The following is an 18,598-nucleotide window of genomic DNA, read 5'->3' on the forward strand; positions in this document are numbered from 1 at the left end:
CATCCAGCCTAGGCATCGGTTTAATTTTAAAAAATTTACCAGCCCCTGGGTAGAAGAAGTAAAAGCTTTAAAAAAAAAAAAAAAAGTAAAGAAAAGCACAGCCTGGGGCTCGGCTGCGGAGCTCTAATTTAAGTGACCGCACCAGCGATGCAATCATAAAGAATGAATCAGGACGATTGGCATCTCAATAAACAATATTTTAAAAAATGAGGCAGACTGGGAGAGAAAACAGTGAAAGGGAGACACATAAAAAAAAAGACAGGGTGGTAAAGGGGGAAGAAAAGAGGAGAAAGGGCAGAGCAGATGGGGAATGAGTTGGCGCTCATTTGTAACTGAAGACCCTACTGGGATCTACAAAAGGCCATTTCTGCCATCTCAAATGGTGCACTGCAGCAGTTTTCACTCAGCCGTCCCACCCCCACAACCCCCACCCCCACCCCTAAAATGAGCCTGGGCATGGCCGTTCCTCACAGTCAACTAGAAGCAGCCAGGCAGGGAGCACAACTGTACAGTAAGCAGCTGCTGAGAAGAAGCGCGTTCAAAGAAGTACTGTATGAGCCGGGGAAAACTGCAGCCCCTGAATGCAGCGTGTGGGGAGGGGCAATGGAGGTGTAGGAGGGCAGGTAAACGGAGGGCAAGGTCTCACCAGTTGGACAGGGCCTGGAGGGCGGCGTTCATGTAGCAGGTGTTGCCGATGTTCTTCAGCCCCGTCAGGCCTGGGGAGGGAGCAGAGCAGAGCAGGAGGATTAAACCGAGTCACACACATCCAGACACATGTTCAGTTTGACGACAGCAGCAGCGGCAGCGAAGTCGCCACGTTGTTATAAGACGACGACCCGCTCCATTTCTGAATGAATATTTGATAAACGGGAGCAGAAGAACCGACGTCTCTCCACCTGGTGTGTTTTAAATCGGCCGCTACTGGCCGGTGATGGACTCAGATGTCATTCTGTGTGTAAAGCAGCGATGACTTATTCATCAACTTCTACTATACAGGGGCTGTCAAAGTCTGACTCTGTAGGACCCCCCCACTCCCCACCCCTCCCCTTCCCTCCCCTCACCTCAACTCAACTCAACCCATTAGACGAACACAAGACAGCACCCACCCACCCAGCATACAACACAGTTAATATTAAAGGATTTCTCACTCCTACTGTTCAATATTCATTTATAAAACGGAAAGGTGAAATCCGGCGATCTGATTGGTTGTTAACCGTGGTATATGCTCAATGTACCACGGTTAACAACCGGATTTCACTATTCTAAAGCCTTATCACAACGTAAGCTATCACTCCGCGTCAGGCACGTATGACTGGTATGAATGGAAGTTGTTGTCATGTATCCATGACAACGGACTGTTGCAGTCCGTAGCCAAAGACAGTTGATGTTTTTACGATGTTAAAAAACGGACTAAAGTAGTTGAATTCACATGTTTAAGGTGAACTTTCACCTCCGGGGAGGGTTAACAATGGTAGAGGGGATTGAGCAGTGACTTTCAACTGGAAAAAAGCGGAGAGGTGGGACTATTTTTTTCACAGTGAGGCTATTTTATTGAATAATATGTATTTCTGGTTGAATAAAAACTACATGAAATTGATTGCGTATCCCTCTTTCATATTGTCATTATTGGTAACCGTTTTATAAAAGCAATACATCACTCCAGTCCGTGGTATATGCTCATTATACCACGGCTAAGGGGGAACAACGCCCCTTAGCCGTGGTATAATGAGCATAGACCACGGACTGGAGTGATATATTGCTTGAATAAGTGTAGTGTTTCCATAGCTGTTGGCTAACTTCATCACAGTTTTTCACCTTTATTTGTTTCATTTCATTTATAAATTTATTTTTATTGATTGATTTTTTTTATCTGTCGTCAGGAAGACAGGCCAGGTCCCTGAAAAGCAGGACTAACAGACTGAAAAACAGCTTCTATCCATGCGCTGTTAAAGGGATAGTTCACCCAAAATTCAAATTTCACTAATTATCTACTCACCCTCATGTCGACTAAGGGCTGGGAGAAATTTGCGAGATTTGGACGGACCAGGAAGAGGAGCTTCCGCTACAAACAAGCTTGAAATATAGACTTATTTAATTTTTTTCCGAACAATTTCTCATGTTGGGGCTTCAATACAAGGCGGACATTACAGACGAGCTGTGTGGAGGTATTTGGATGTTTTTTTGGTGTGTCTTTTTGGACAAAGAAAAGTGGTGTCCGTTCGCAACCGTCATATGGACATGCAGTGCTGCACGGAGCGCCGCTGTAACTCAGAGAAGACACGGAGGACTCTGAAACTTCTCCCAGCTCTTAGTCGACATGACGGTGAGTAGATAATGAGTGAAATTTGAATTTTGGGTGAACTATCCCTTTAAAACCCTGAACTCCTCACTGTAATGCTGCTGTTTTTATTTTTGTGGTCCTATGCCATCCCACCACTGAGGGGGCCTTATCTGAGATCCAGTGTTGAAGAATGTATTTCCTGGTTATTTATTGTTATTTAAAGGATCATAGGGCAGGATTAATGAGAACGGCCAGTGACGCGACGGCCGCTGCGCGTAACTACAGCAACCAGCGAAGCCACCGGCACGGGAGCGCGCACAGACTCTTCGCTGTTTACTTTACTCTTTACAGTCTTTCCTATCTGGGGAGGGGGGTATTTTACTGTAGGTTCTCTCTCTCTCTCTCTCTCTCTCTCACACACACACACACACACACACACACACACACAGACAGACAGACAGACAGACAGACAGACAGACAGACAGACACACACACACACACACACACACACACACACACACACACAGACCTGCCTCTTCACTGTGCTGCAGCAGGAGGCTGCTTGTCTGTTCCTTATCTGAGCTCCTCTGCATGGATCTGTATGGGCTCCTACTCCTACAGGCCGGTACTGAGAATTAACGCGCCGGGTCCGGGTGTCGGACCACATCTGTCAGGGTCCGCGGTCCCATGAAAACCAATCAACACCGGACATATTCATGATTTCATTAAAAAAAAAAAAAAAACGGACGCGTCGCGGACACGCCGGCCAGGACGTGAAAAGTGGACGTGTCCGGGCAAAAGAGGACGTTTGTCCACCTGCCTGATAACGTTGTTAAAGTTATAACGTCGGCTTTTAACCGCTAGCTGCGGCTAACGGCTAATAATAAGACAGTAGTGATGAGGGAGAGGGTGTGTAAGTTAGTGACCTGCTGCTGCTGTGTGCGTGTGTGAAGGGAGGGGGAGAGAGAGTGGCGGTGGGGGGGGGGGGGGGGTTAACAGGGCTTTCAGTTGTGCTGGGTCGTTTGCTGGCAGTAACAGTAGGCCTAATTTGGATCCACCCTGGTTCAGAGCGATTGATATAACAGGGAGTGTTGCCACTCTGTTACTGTATCAACGGCTCTGCCGCGGTTGCCCTCTTCATGTCTCCGTTCCATTGATCCATTCGAAGGCAGTCGTGGACGCGCTGACGTCAGGTCCGCCGGCCAGCGCGCGAAATTCACCCCCTGAATTGCAGCGCATTTTGCAGCACAGACCCCGTTCAGGGCAATGGAGAGAGAGATACGCGGATGGGCTCGTTCTTTTTGGTTTTGAACGCTTCCTCACCCATTATTATTTAAAAAACGTAAAACGCATGGGTATTTTCCGGTATTTTCTCACAAATCCTGCCCTATGATCCTTTAAATTCCCAACCTCATCTCATTTTGATCTCTTTATGCCCCGTTAAGCGGTTGCTGCAATTTCGTCATGCACCTTTGTATGATGACAATAAAGGTATTCTGATTCTGATTCTGACTTTTCAGCACATGTAGTGCTAATAAAAGCTAATTAGCAATTCGCAGGTGCACTGACAGTTATCAATAGATTCCTCCGGTACTCAAAAGCATCTTTTGTGTTTTGATTTCTAGGCATCTTTATGAGGTTTATTTGAGACATCAGGAGTGAACATCACACTGAGTATAAATATGTGTGTATAGTGTAGGGATGTCACGATTATAGATTTTCTTGGTATGATTATTGTCAGAGAAATAATCACGGTATTACAATTATCACGATTATTATGCATCAATAAATTTCACAACACTATGAATGTGTAAAATCAAATATAGTCAAAATATAATTACATTACTAATCTCTTAATATAGGACCAGTTATTAATCCACTGGGAGAAGTGTTTGAAATATTTACAGTAAGTCATTAATTGTCATCTATATCAAATGTTGAAGTTTATTTTAATCATTTTTTTCACAATACAAATGACACGCTAACATTTAAATTCCTACTAATTCAGTGTTACTTTTAGATAAATGGACCAGTATCTGTGCATTTTCCTTTACTTTGGTGCACATCTGCAGATATGGTTCCAACATCATGTTTTTGGGAAAGAAACGGTATTAGGAATCTTTACGATCAATTAATTGTGGCGTTTAATACCACGATTAATTGTGAAAACAAGTAATCGTGACATCCCTAGTATAGTGTCTATGTTATGAGTTATGACTCTGCACAAAGCAGCAGTCAGACTGAAACATCTTAAAGCCTCTGTGAGTTGTGTGTCACAGCTGCTGCTGATGGTAACTGAGTCAAATCAGGTAAACTACAGCGACTACATCCCCACTGCAACGTGTCGCACCTGTCGCCCTCACCTCGTACAGCATCTCTCTCTCTCTCTCTCTCTCTCTCACGCAGGTGCGCTTCACAGTGTGAAAACCTCACGATGCCCGGCCTGTCCTGCAGACGCTACTCTCACAAAGCCTAATTACTCCACCCCCTGATCACATGATCTGTGTTTGTGACAGAAATAACCAAAGCGGCGGCTTGTGCCAAAGCGTGAGCTCTGCCGTAGGAGGTTTAACATAACATATGTCGTTTTGTAGAGTGACTGTGTGCGTGTGTGAGAGAGAGGTTGTGCGTCACTGAGTTTCAACTGAGTGAGAACAGTATTTGCATCGGTGGCTCCAGTGGGACCGAAGCAGTCGGCACCGAGGAGCAGGGAGTCGTCTGTGCTTACAGGTCACGTGTGGGTTTTCTACTGCCCATGTTTTAGTGGTGTGTCTGGCAGCATCGGCCTCAGTCAGCTGTTATCAGCAGCTCAGTGTGACGACAACTCTATTTCAGAAAGAGCTGCTTGTCTCTCCGGTGATGTTTCCAGATGTTGGCAAGGTCTTAGTGAAGTTTTCAAGCGTAACTTTTTAGCAGGAGACTTGACACATCAGCTAATGCTCCTACTTTGAAGTCTGCTCGGTGAGTCAGGCCTTTTAAAAACGCTGGTGTTGTTGTTGCACCCGTTTACCGCTCAGCTTCATTTCAGTCACAGACTTCTCTTTGAACTGAACCAACCGCTGATTAAAAAAAAACACACACACACCTGAATTAAGAAGCAATAAAATGTTTTTTGTTTTTTTTTGTCACTTCAAAAGTAAATGCTTTTCATTATCTAAATGATAATACAGGAAGAGAAATAAGCCTTTTTGTACATTTGACAATTTAGTAGTTTATATGACTGCTTCATTTTCAATATTTTTTAAACCTTAAGAAATTCCTTGACCTTGTAGCTGGTGTTTAGGTTTAGGAGGAAAACCTATTGCATCTCTCTCATTTGGCTGCAATGGGCTCTATGCACAGCTCCAGCACTTCCTGAATTTAAGGCAGGTCCTTCATTTCCTGTCTGGGACACACTGATCAATCCAGGTGTGTCTGAGTAGTCACAATGGTCAGACACACCTGGAATAATCAGTTTGTCCAATAAAGGAAATGAAGGACCTGCCTTAAATTCAGGAAGTGCTGGAGCTGTGCATAGAGCCCATTACCAATGGTAAAGGTTTATTTTTATAATATATAATATACAATATATTCACTGAGCTGTCTAACTCTCTAAAAATCATCCAATAATGTGTGAGATTCATGTTGTTGTGGTGAGATGAACACTGACCTCTGGCTCTCACATCGTCCTCTTCCTCTGTCTCCATGTCCAGGTCTTCGCAGCCTCCATTAGGGGGCACTCTCAGAGAGGTTGGGCTCCCAGGGGCCCTGCTGCTGCTGCTGCTGCTGCTGCTGCCGACGCCGACTCCGCCACCGCCGCTGCTGCTGCTGCTTTCCTGGAGCAACAGCAAAGCACAAACCAACCTCGTCATCGAAAAAGAAAAAGAAATCTTATCTAGTAAATGAGTAACAACACAATCTGACTTGCAGTTCAAACTGTAGCTGAGGGCAGAGCGGTGGGATCTATCAATCAGTGCGCGTGGTTATGTAACTAAGCGATAGTGTTGTAAGGCGCCGTGTAAATCTGTCAGTTCAAACAGCACAGACTGGCAGACAGAAAATGTTCATGATGTATTTCACATCTCCAACTCACAACTCCATCACTTTTTTTTTCTCTTTTTTTCTTATTTGCTGTATCATCGAACCTGCTTTATGACTCAGCAGATCTGCAGCTGTAAAAGCCGTAAAAGTTAGGGAGTAAAGTGTTGTGCAATAATAAAACATGATGACTAAGAGACGGCGGCCTGGTTCCTTCCTACCTGACCGGCGCTCTGCGAGGACGGGAGGGGCTTGTTGCTGCTGTTGCTGATGCTGTTGATGCTGCCGCTGCTGCTGATGCTGTTGGTGGCGGCGGCGTGGGGCGAGTGGGGCGAGTGGGGCGAGTGGGGGCCCAGTTTACGCTCCAGGAAAACCTCCTTCCCGCAGGCGTAGCACCACACTCGGAGCGTGGTCAGGTTCACCGTCAGGTTGTGCCGTGTCTCCTGCACACAAAGACGATTCGGGGTGAGACACAGTTTGTGAACAGAAACATCAGAAGTGAAACAAGAAGTGTTTTTATTTTACATATATATATATACACAAGATGCTTTGTAATCTTCAACCCAATCTACCAATCAGCATCTCGTTAGCAAATGTACATGTTGGTTTGGCTGTTACATAATAAATCTAGGCGTGCCCTGTCCGCTGCTCGCTGCTCGCTGCTCGCTGGGCGTCTGACTTTGAGTCTGTGGTGCTCAAACTACACTTATATGGCAAAATCTGCCTCTCAAGCATAAACACGTTTTCAGCCCAAATACCATCTCATGTCACACGGTGTCAGTGTTATTGATGTTACTAGAAGAGGGGAAATATATTCAGAAAACTGTACAAAATATGAATATTGTGCAAAGAGTTGCAAAGGATTAAAAGAAAGAAAAGAAAAACATACAACACTTCCACATCCGCTATCAAAGCAGTTTCATTTTATGTCATTGTTTCTTTATAGCTATTGCAGTAAATCATATAAACAAGGTGTTAAGGCTGCAATTCCCCAAGGCTATTATCAATAATCTGCAGATTGGTGTCTATAAAATGATCAGACAATGTTTTAAAAAAATTTCATATAAAGTTCCTCATTGTTTGTGTTATTTGAACAAAAGTCCAAACTAGAAGATACACAGTTTAAAATCTGCAACTCTAAAAACGAAAAACGAAACACACCCCAAACTCAAAATCTATAAACCAGTGGCGCAGCTATCTTGATGTTATATTGATTTTTTTTTTTTATTGATACTTGAGGAGCTTAAATACAAAAACCAGCACTTACTCTCCTCCCGTTTTTTTTTTATTTTTATGAGAGCATTCATGAGTAAACAAATTAAAGCTGCACTTCAGTGTTCAACCCTGCATTTGCAGATTTTGGCTGCATCACAATGAGTTCATCCACATGATTCAGGTTTGAGTCTCAGGTTACAGGTGGAGGCGAGGCGGACGGCGAGGCGGACGGCGCTGCAGCAGCGGGGCGGGACCTGCGCTGCTGAGGAAACATGGCCGAGTTCTGCTGACCCACTGCTGCTCTGACGAAACGCCGGCAGACTGGCGGGTCGACAGGAGGCCGAACGTGAGCAGCTGCCGACCGGCCGACTCTGCATTATTCATCAGGGCTGCATGAGCCTGCTGCACACACACAGTGGGGCAGAGTGGGGCAGAGTGGGGCAGAGCAGGGGGCGGCAGAGCAGGGAGCACGCCAGACTGAGCACCACCATCAAACTACCCCGTTTAAATCATTCATGAAGGGAGGGAGGGAGGGATAGCAGGTAGGGCATTAATAACAAGCTGGATTTATGGAGTCTGGAAGATGTTTTTCCAACCCATAGTTATTACAAGCTCTTACAGCGAGACTTTATGCCGTTTCATCTGGTTGGATGAAAAGCTCATAACTTAGAGAGTCACACTGATGCAAAGCAAATCCATTATCCTGCCAAGCTCTGTGAAGTTGAGCACCGACAACACTCGACTCAACACAGGACCACCCTCTGCATAGTGCATACAGCTGGAGTTTTTTTCTGCAAGTTAGACTTTTGCACTTAAAGGGATAGTAGCATTTTTTTAAAGTGGGGTTGTATGATCTACAAATAGCCCCCAAGTACTTTAATTGCAGTAGAAGACTCTCTACACTCCTCCCGTTAGCAACGCCAGCCCATAATAGCCCTGCCCAGAGATTTACAACATACATTGTTGTGAACAGACTCAAAGAAACGGCCTATTTTCGTGGCCTAAAAGAGGTTTTACCTGAAAAAAAAATACACAGTTCTATTGTTCGCTATAATATAATTTTTTCCAGCCCCTCAAAGTGCAGGAAAAACACAGTTTTTATTTGGACCTAACCAACTGCTGATCTGCGGGCGCTAACCCTGGGCGGAGGGATACGTGAGTTGGTTAGCTCCAAATAAAAACTGTGTTTTTCCTGCACTTTGAAGGGCTGGAAAAAATTATATTATAGCGAACAATGGAACTGTGTATTTTTTTTTCACGTACAACCTCTTTTAGGCCGCAAAATTAGGCCGTTTCTTTGGGTCCATTCACAACAATGTATGTTGTAAATCTCTGGGCAGGGCTATTATGGGCTGGCGTTGCTAACGGGAGGAGTGTAGAGAGTCTGCTACTGCAATTAAAGTACTTGGGGGCTATTTGTAGATCATACAACCCCACTTTTAAAAAAATGCTACTATCCCTTTAACACACTGATCTTGTCAATGTCACTTCTCTCAGCCAAAACCAAGATGGCGGGCGGGGCTTACAATATCAACACTGTCAACAAATGCTGGAGGAAAAAACTGACCCTGATGGTTGTCACTGACAACAACACAGTTATTTGCAGTATATAACACTGGAAGGATGGGAAGTGCTAAAGACAATTTCAGTAACCTAGCAACAACAAGCACTCGAGAGAAGCACTTTGAAAACAAGGTCACGGGTGCTTCCTGTGTAAAAGAAAACAACAAAAAAAACAGATGCTTGTGAACCACAGTCCAAAAGTACTAGAGAAAAAGGAAATACCCGATCGTAGCAGCAACTCATATTATGGTCACAGTATTTTGACCAGAGTATGAAACAGTTGTAACATTTATGTGTTATAAAGAAGCATGAATAAGGCACTGGTTTGGTTTGCAAAATAAATAAGGCCAGGAAAAACCAGCAGCCAGAATCAGTCTCCATCAGATACTGTCAGATTTGCAGTATTTGTGCAAGCACGTATAAAATTGCAGAACTGATCCCCAAATTTGGTGTTTTAAGAGGAAAACAAGAAGCCTGAGAGGAACTGGAACTGGAACTAGTCTTAATATCCTTTCTCTGATGGATTTCCAAAGTTTACCCTTCATTAAATTTGCCTCAGAAGTCATTTTTGGTGCATAATGATATTTGAAGTACAATCTATGTGCAAACATTAATTATGTGTCCTACTCCATTACCATGAGTACACACAAAAGTGGAGCTTCAACTTTTGAAAATCAGCTGACCCAGCTGGAGTGCTGCACAATTCATTCATATTTACTCATAATATTGATGTTCCCAGTGTGTGTGTGTGTGTGTGTGTGTGATGAGCAGTGGTCCTCATTCACATATATTACTGCATCTGTGCAGCAGTTTTTCTTTCTTTTTTTTTTCACATTTTCCCTCCCCTTGGGGCCTTCGGAGCGCTAATTAAGCATGGCCTTCATTCTTACAGGATTTAAAGATGGCTGCCGCTGGAAAACACAAAAAGAAGGCAGCCAACAAGCTACACAGACTGATGTCCCAGATAGAAAGCAACAGATATCACATTCCCTGCTGATATCACTTTAAATCAGTCTGCGATTATTACCTTTCTTCACCAGCGCACACTGTATCCGATATCTGTGTTTTATCTGGGTGGAGATTTCCACTTGTGAAACGGTTTGCACTTTCTCAACAATGGATTGAGCAGCAATACGATACCAATAAGCAGCAGAGCGAATAATAGCATGTTCGCTTTTATGTTCCTCCTCTCCTTCTAACCCTAGTTGGCCCTTTGCGTGCTGGAGGAAAAGCCTGAGTCAACGCCGTGAACAACTGGAGGCTGAGTGAAGCCTAGAGCAGCCAGGAGGGGCAGATACTGTAACCATGCAACTGACAGTACCAGTGAATCTCCCCCACTTCCCAGAGGAATGGCAATTAATAATGGATGATCCACTGCTGAAACCGCACCGAATGTGGAGATGTAGGCAGGCAGACTGAGCTGGCTCGATGGTTTTTAACAATGCATGTGCTTCAAAAAGCTAAAAAGGCGCACGTGCGGCGCAGCCTTGTTCGATCGTGGTGAAATAAAAAATGTTAAAAATAAGGCAAGTGCTTGAAAGGCATCATGGCTCCTGGGACCAGGGAGTGGTGTTCCTGTCCTGGACTGCCATCTGCCATCTCCTCCGCTTCTCCTCTCTCACACCTCCACCACTCATCTCTGTGGTAGATCTTTTCATCTCAGCATCACAGGCAACACTTCTAGACCTTTCAGTTTACTCATAGCTCGAGTTGGGCGTCTCGTTGCGGTTCGGTCCTTGTCCCAGTTTACAAGCAGCGGGGAAAATCGGATAATTGACGGTGTCCTCCTCCTCAACATGGGACCACTTTTCAATTGGCTTTTCTGTCACTAAATAACTGGAAAATAAATAACTTAGAGTCCTCAACTACAGTTGCCGACCGGATGCACCGGTCCAGGCTGAAAGTATATGACTCAGGTCATGTCGGACCTTAGACTTCTTTTTTTTCCTTCATTAAATAAAACACATATTCTTGCTGGTTGCACGTGAAATGCACTGAATTGGCGGTGACGCATCAGAACGGGCGCTTCTTTGTTCTTTTTCTTTTTCTTTTTGGCCGGCTTCTCTGCCACACTTTGTGCCGTCTCTACTGTTGTGAAGCATGCGCACATGCATTGTCTGGTTTCAGTCCAATTAAGGCGTTTACATGCAGAAGAAAATCAATTTCCAGTCGCATTATCTGGGTGTTTTAGTCAGATTTGGAGAACTCCGATATTAGTCGGACTAACGCGTTAACATGCACTTCAGTTGTCCAGTTACAGTCGGATTAAGGCAATCATTTGAGTCATGTAAACATACTGAATAACACCCCTGTCTCCTTCCTCTCTATGCGTCTATTATCATCTAACAGCTGAGAGGCCGTCGGTGCAGCCTCGAGGTGTCTTACCTGCGAGTGGACGGTGCTGTGGTCGGTGTGAGATTCTCCACATCCTACGTACGCACAGCCATTCTGGAGGGAAAACGCAGACACCAAATAATCACATACCTCTGGTGAGAAGTGTTAAGTGTTATGCGGTAGTATTTCAAACTGTCAAGGAGATGTTTCTTTTTTAGATTTTTATGGAGTTGCAGACAGCTCTGACTCACCTCCAAACACGCCCACAAATTTGGTCCTCCAACTTTGCAGTCTTGGCACTGGCCCTAGAAAAACATAAAGATACTCAGGTGAGAGTCACGTTCAAGTTAAGTTGAGGTATTATGGGATTATAAAGGGGGTGGTGAGTGAGTGAGTGAGTGAGTTATGAGCAGGGCAAACGGACAGGATCAGGAGGGTTAGGGTCACTCACATGGGATTTCTGAATGAGTTCCTCCTTGGTGATTTCCCCCACACAGTCAAGGTGGGGGCAGTCACAGCTGGACACCAGCGGCATCGCTCAGCCACAGGTCTGAGAGGGAAAAGGCCATGGGGGGGAGGGGGGAGAGGGGAGAGGGGAGGAGACAAAACGTTTTAACAGGTGATGAGATTTATTTTGTGTCAGGTGACTTCCTCTTTTAAAAGCTTATCAAACCCCCGCGTCTGACACTTGACACACAAGCAGGCGAAGGGACAGCGTACGTAGCAGTCAGGTAAAGCCTATAGTAACATGAGTCAGCGCCACGCAACACGACTGACAGATTCCTCTTATTATCATCAGCCGCTGTCACGCCAAGCAGCACATCACGCCACAGCTGTCAACAACTCACGGAACGAGCAATTGTATGAGTAACGAACGAACGACGAGGACATACAGGGTTTAAGTGTTGACTTGAATAGAAATATTTAGCTTCACAGTCCATTAGGCGTAGAACAGGTTGGAGCAAATCTTTTACTGTATATTATGTAGTGCAGTGGTTCTCAACGTGGGGTCCGGGGACCCCTAGGGGTCCTTGAGAGATTTGAAGGGGGTCCCCAATTTTTTCTTGAAACTTTACCACTTTTTTCTAGAAGTTTTTTTTTTTACTTTTTTGTTTTAGAAATTTTACCGCTCTTTTCTAGAAATTTTTACTTTTTTATTTTTATTTTGAACATTTTTTATGAGAAATTTTACCTCTTTTTTTCGAGAATTTTTACCACTTCTTCCTAGAAATGTTTAAATGTTTTTGGAGAAATTGGACCATTTTTTTGGACCATAATATTTCCAAAAATTCACACCATTTGCCCTAATTTAAATGTATAAAAAAGTAATGTTCTTCAGTCTCAGAACAAATATTTGTGTATTTCTGGTCTTTACTTCTAAATTTGGTCCAATGGGGGTCCAGGGTCTAATTTGTCTCAATTTAGGGGTCCTTGATATACAAAAGGTTGAGAACCACTGATGTAGTGCATGTCTTGATATGTTGATATTTAATTTAATTGTTTTTTGACTTCTTGCACTTTATGTGTTTTTTTTTACTTTTCTAAATGTTCTTTGCTGCTGCAGGAGAGAGACTGCTAAATTAAATTTTGTTGTATATGCTCATGCAATGACAATAAACATAAACTACACGAAATCTTCTGCAAACGACGCCAATGTGACGAAAAATCTGCTCGCTGACGAAGCTCAAAACTCGGCCAGTGCCTCTGTATCCGTCCGTCTTCATGGTCCTGATTTACAGCAAGTAGTAAAAGGAAGGCCTACATGGAAATGACCTCTCAAATGTGGGTCACACATATAAAATTATCACTGACAGCAGCAGCAGCAGCGTACAAAAAGAAGACACCTCTGTTTGTGTGGAGGAAAATATCTGCCTCTACATTCCTGCTACTGTTCTGGCTGTGTGTTATGAATGTAAACACCAAATCCTGGTATCAGAAACATGTACAAGCCTTTAACAAACATGCAAGCAATGGTTTCACAACAGAGCAGTGAAACTGAAACATGTAAACACTAGGTGCGTTTCCATTACCCCTGGAAATGCGTAAAACCTAAATATCCAATTAAAAGCTGGTAATAGAAACACGTCGCCTACATTTTGAAAAACCTCTCATATATCGCCAAAACATTTTTACGCTTTCATGAGGTGGTTTTTCAGACGTGACTGACGATATAAGACAGTGTACCACAAAAGTGTAATGGAAACACTTTTTTCGCATTTACACGTCACTCCAGGTCTGATCAGGTATGATCCCGTTGGTAGGCTAATGGTTTTCTGTGTCCCTTCGCTCTCCCTCTCTCTTCCGTCTGTTTTGAGTCGTCCCATAATAAAACTTTGGCATGTGAGGTCCAATCATTCAACTCTGTATGATAACTCAGGTGGTGTCACACAATAACATGTCTGTGTGAATAACCAAACAATAGTTCCTTCTTCTGTTACAGATGCAAGACTAGACTTAACGGCTCATTCGCAAAACACCTTTCAATGGAAACACCTGCAAATAGGAACAGTACTTTTTCGAGATTTTCTGCAATGGAGACGCAGCTACTGTGTTGATTTTGTTAGAAGAACAAGAAACTATGAAAACATATGACAATAAACACAACAAAACGAAAGTAAAACCAAGTCAAACCAGTGATGTTACAGAGCATAACATTTTATGGCCGCTCTCCTTCCCCATTACTGCTGTTCACAATGTTAAATCCAGCAGAGCAGCAAACGCTGCAGGGTCCAACACAAACTGTATTCATCCTCTTACAGTCGCTCAGTCAGGAGAGAAGGCGGGTGATGGAAATGTTGTGGTATTAAAAATACAAAACTGGGTTACTAATGCACTAATTAGCTTTGGTTGGTAGCCCATTTATACTTCGGAGGGAAAAAAAGTAGAGCAGCACTGTCCAGTTTCATCCACAACAGCCCATAAACACATTTTTGCAAGTCAGTTTTTATTCTCCTTCAATTACCTTTACCTTAGAAAATAAAATTACATTCCTGAACTTTGAACCCAGGTCTCTGCAGTGCTGTCCAAGAGTGATATGTCCACTTTCTACAGCGAGGCTCAATTAGTTAAGCTACATTACCAGGCTGTAAGTATTGATTATTATTCACAGGAAGAGATAAAGGATCTGATCACAAGGTAAATATTACCACTCAGCCAGCTTTGTGTGTCACACTGACAGTGTAGAATATCTCCCAAAATATCCCTTAATCATCATTTTAGAAAAAAACATCACCTCAGATCGCTTTACGTTCTGTAAGACTGATACTTTCTAATTCTGTACAGACGTAACGGACTCCTGTTCTGCTTCTATTTTTCAGTGTGTATGAAAAAGAAGAAGGGCAGCTCGGCAGCGAGTTGTATAAACTCTGTACATTCATTGGGATTACAAGAAACCACTGCTGCTTCCTATAATCAGATTTCTTGAGAGCGCAGGCCGGCGTCCTGTCTCCTCAACTAAACAAACAAGGCTCACACACTGTCTCCTCCGGCCCTGAGGAGGAGCTGGGGATTTGCTGGTACAGTAACAGAGGGGACATGGGGCTTGGTCGGGCTCTGTCTATTAAGTGAGCAGTATTTGAGGAACTGTTGCATCATAAAACAAACAGCTGTCTTAGCGTGAATGGGAAACATTTCTCTCTCAGGCTACAAATTACATAACACGGTTTGTACGAATGGTTTTAAGACACTTCCTCTCAGGGGAGCAGGTGCACCTGACAGAGACAAAGCACGCATTTACTCTACTACTGCATGACACAAATAATAGTACAAAGCATTGACCCACAAGTAGAGATGTATTGCAAGAGTCAGGAAGATAAACTCTTGATGTAAAGTGTGTAATAACACACATTTTGTCATTATGAGCAACCGCCTGTAGCTGCAAGGCCTCCTCAGACCTCAGTGTGTCTGTCACACACAAAAATAAATAAATAGATGATCTAATAATGTGTGCCCACTTTGCCCGTGGCAAGGATGCTAAGTGTGCCTCTTGTTGAAGGTTGCACGCTGACTTTTGAGGAGTGTTCGGGTGTCAGCGGCATGATGACAGCAGATCCCGGCTCGCAGCTCTCTAAGCTACAGCGCCGCACGTGATGCAGCACATTTAAACCACAACTACACGGTAAGAACCACTTTCACTGAGTGTCACAGCGGCAGCGTACACCGACTTTCTCTAAACCGCAGCTCTGGCCTGCCGACAAACATCTCTAGGACAGGACAGCCGAAACCTGACAATAGCAGATGCATGACAGTGGCAAACAGGACATCACACCACCACCTGATGTATTTATACTCACAGGGCCAGAGGTGACACTTGTTTGCAGTTATAACGCACTGATAGATGATCGATACATTCATATGCAAAGTTCCTGTTCTTAAATTATGCTGTGAATATTAGGGAATTTCAATAGTTGGTCAGACAACACACAGAGGTTAAAAATATCGCCCTGTGCTTTTATATTGTTATGGTGGGGATTTTTCTTCTGCTCCAGATATAGCTCCACAATGTAAAGAGGAAGAAGAAGCAGTTGCACATTCAGTATCCCAACAACAGGTCATAGGAAGACAGGAAGAGGGCCGAGCCTTGCAGTGTCAATATGCCCGTTTCCTCATCCAATCACTGCTATCTGTGAGCACATGCATAAACAAACTGATAAAAGACTCAAGGTCAACTACAACTCTATTTGTTTTATAGGCTCCTGTAATTGCCCTGAACTTTGGAGGTATCCGTTCAAAAGGTCAACAAACTCTGTGTGCCTGAGTTAACACTCCTCATCCATCCTAACAGGCAGTAGTACGCACCAGGATAATCAAATTAACCGGTGGTTTCACTCTCAAGCCTGAAGCGACTTACTATACGCAAAGCTATTGCTAGAAAAAGATAACTGTCCTCAGTTGTTTCATCATCGCAAACCATCCTCATCCTTACCCTGTCTGCACAACCGATACAATGCTGCAATAATAAAGCAGGGGGTTTTAAATCTAAACTAGAAAGAGCATTTTCCTGAAGAAAATGCGTGTGAATGTTGAAAGCTGAACGCCATTGCTGAAGCAATGCTGAATGAGCAGAAGAAATTGTTGAAACAATGCTGAGTTAGGTGAAGAAACTGCTGAAGCCAAGTTGAAAAAGGGTGACGCTAAAGCTGAAACATATAACTTGTAAACTGAGAGATTAATGCCTTTAAAAGGGCGTAAAGTAGAAGAAATGTTTAAAAGGTAGAAGAAAATTTAGAAATCCTGCATGTTTAAATGTAACAGAGAGTTGAAATGTGCAGCTTTAACCTGACAGTAAGGAAAACTGATAAATCAGCACTAACATAGCTGAAGAAATAGGTGTAAATCGATTGAAAATGTGTAAGAAAGAGGTTGATTTTGTATGAAATGGTTGGAAATTATTTGAATGGTTGAAGATTATAATAAAAAAAATATTAAAGTCTACTCAAATGAATAAATATATATTGCTTATAGCCTATGTATGCTGCAATAATAAAGCAGGGGATTTTGAATCTAAACAAAGAGGAGGTACAGTCAGGGTGGGGCGTTGACCCAAAGCAGGCAGTGCACATGAAGCCCACTTTGACAGCCAATTCCCATGTTATTATAGTTTAATTTAAAGCAACGAAGTAACAATAAAAAGGTCAATTTAAGTGACCTGTTAGCACAGGTTAGCAAACAGCTCATGATTAGCCATTATACTGAAACGAAATGTTACCTTGCAGATGATGTTTGTTTGTTTGTTTGACGCGTATAAAAGGTTAAAATATCGCTGTAAAATGCAAAAAATAATAACTTCCAACAGGTTTAACAGCTAAATAGCGACCACCTTAGTCTGTGGTGGACAAAAGACGGAGCATGTTACAGATGTGTGAGGCTCTCTGGCCTTGTCCACTGAGCTGTCAGTGTCAAAACCAGGCGAGGCTCTGACAGCAGCGTCACAGCTCCACTAGCATTAGCTTGTTAGCTCACAACCCGCGGTTATCTTGTTAATCTTTTTAGTCTCGAGCAACGAGCAACCTGCAACACTGGTAATAACAATAGCACACATACAAGCGTATCGTGCTTTTGGCTTATCTACATATAACAGATAACATTTGAGTCAGGTGTAGTTCGCTAATGATGATAACCATCTCGTCATATAGGCATGCTAGCTAACGTTAGCATGCTAATGTTCCTGTAGATATTACCCGATCACCCGTCGATGCCACAGTGAGTTAGCAGCAAATATAAATGTTATCATCGGCTCTTACCGGCGCGATGGTGAAGAAAAAACGCTTCCCCAGCGGATCCACTTGAACTCTGAGTGCGAGAGAGTAGGTTTTAGTCTGTTTTTAGAGACATAATTCAAAGAGCAATCCTTCACATGAACGATAACCCTCCTCCCTGCCGCTCAGCGTGGTTGCTAACGTTACAGCTGGCTCCGCCCACTTCCGGTTTAAAAAATAAAAATAAAAAAGTCATTTAAACGCCCCTATCCCGTCCGACTGTAAACATTACAGCAGATTTTTATTGTGAAAAGCTTTTATACTTTTAACAATTTATATATCTGTATAGAATTGAATGCTGGTGCGAACTATCTGGTTTATTTTGGTTTTTGTTTCTTACATAGCCTATACGTTGTCAGCGACAGAAAGGAAAGTCTTGTTAGGCTACGTGACAAGTCAGGCGTAATCAAAGGGGCAATATAAAACAGGACTAGTATAAAACAGCCTAAATTTGTCTTTCGACTATATGTATAATATAATATTCTTTAGATTAAAAAAAAAAAGTGTGTTTAAATACATAAAGTTCAATTTCCAGGTTAGAACATCTTAAAAATTACATGTATGCCCCTTTACAGTCTATGGCCCCACCCTCAGTGAAAAATCCAGACTGAACCCAAACAGAAATGTGATCCATTTGACAAGAGTGATGATTAAATGTATAATGAACCATCACATATATACATTGTCTAGATGTATGGCAAGTTACATAAAAAAATATAAAGAATATTTATTGAATATATCAGAGATTAATTTGACTTGACCTCTTAAATAATCAAAGTTTCAGAGAAATAAACAAAAAAAAACAGTATGGTCATGCCATAACAACTCACCCAGGACCTCGTGGATTTTGGCTTTTTAAAATTCACGAGACAGCTTGTGAATTCTACAGCTCCACTTCAAACACTTCTTTGGTTATCAATTTTGAAGTCTG

General features: G+C 43.0%; 1 protein-coding gene across 2 annotated transcripts in view; it reads right to left on the reverse strand.

The window, feature by feature from the left end:
• Positions 1-17,814, reverse strand: part of usp33 (ubiquitin specific peptidase 33) — a 30,297-nt gene extending 12,483 nt beyond the window's left edge. The window contains exons 1-8 of one of the 2 annotated variants that reach the window (XM_085805530.1): positions 17,653-17,814; positions 11,862-11,960; positions 11,662-11,715; positions 11,462-11,524; positions 6,632-6,741; positions 6,491-6,559; positions 5,931-6,034; positions 647-716 (exon numbers count right to left, since the gene is read on the reverse strand). In XM_085805530.1, the coding sequence (XP_085661656.1) occupies positions 647-716; positions 5,931-6,034; positions 6,491-6,559; positions 6,632-6,741; positions 11,462-11,524; positions 11,662-11,715; positions 11,862-11,945 (554 nt within the window). In that variant the 5' untranslated portion in view covers positions 11,946-11,960; positions 17,653-17,814. Of the gene's footprint in view, positions 1-646; positions 717-5,930; positions 6,148-6,490; positions 6,560-6,631; positions 6,742-11,461; positions 11,525-11,661; positions 11,716-11,861; positions 11,961-17,652 lie in introns of those variants that run through there. The other variant, XM_085805529.1, reaches the window with a different exon arrangement.
• Between the last annotated feature and the right edge of the window lie 784 nt (positions 17,815-18,598).

This window comes from Trachurus japonicus, chromosome 17 (assembly GCF_045865225.1).
Source record: "Trachurus japonicus isolate A0001 chromosome 17, Traja_1.0".
Classification (NCBI taxonomy): Eukaryota; Metazoa; Chordata; class Actinopteri; order Carangiformes; family Carangidae; genus Trachurus; species Trachurus japonicus.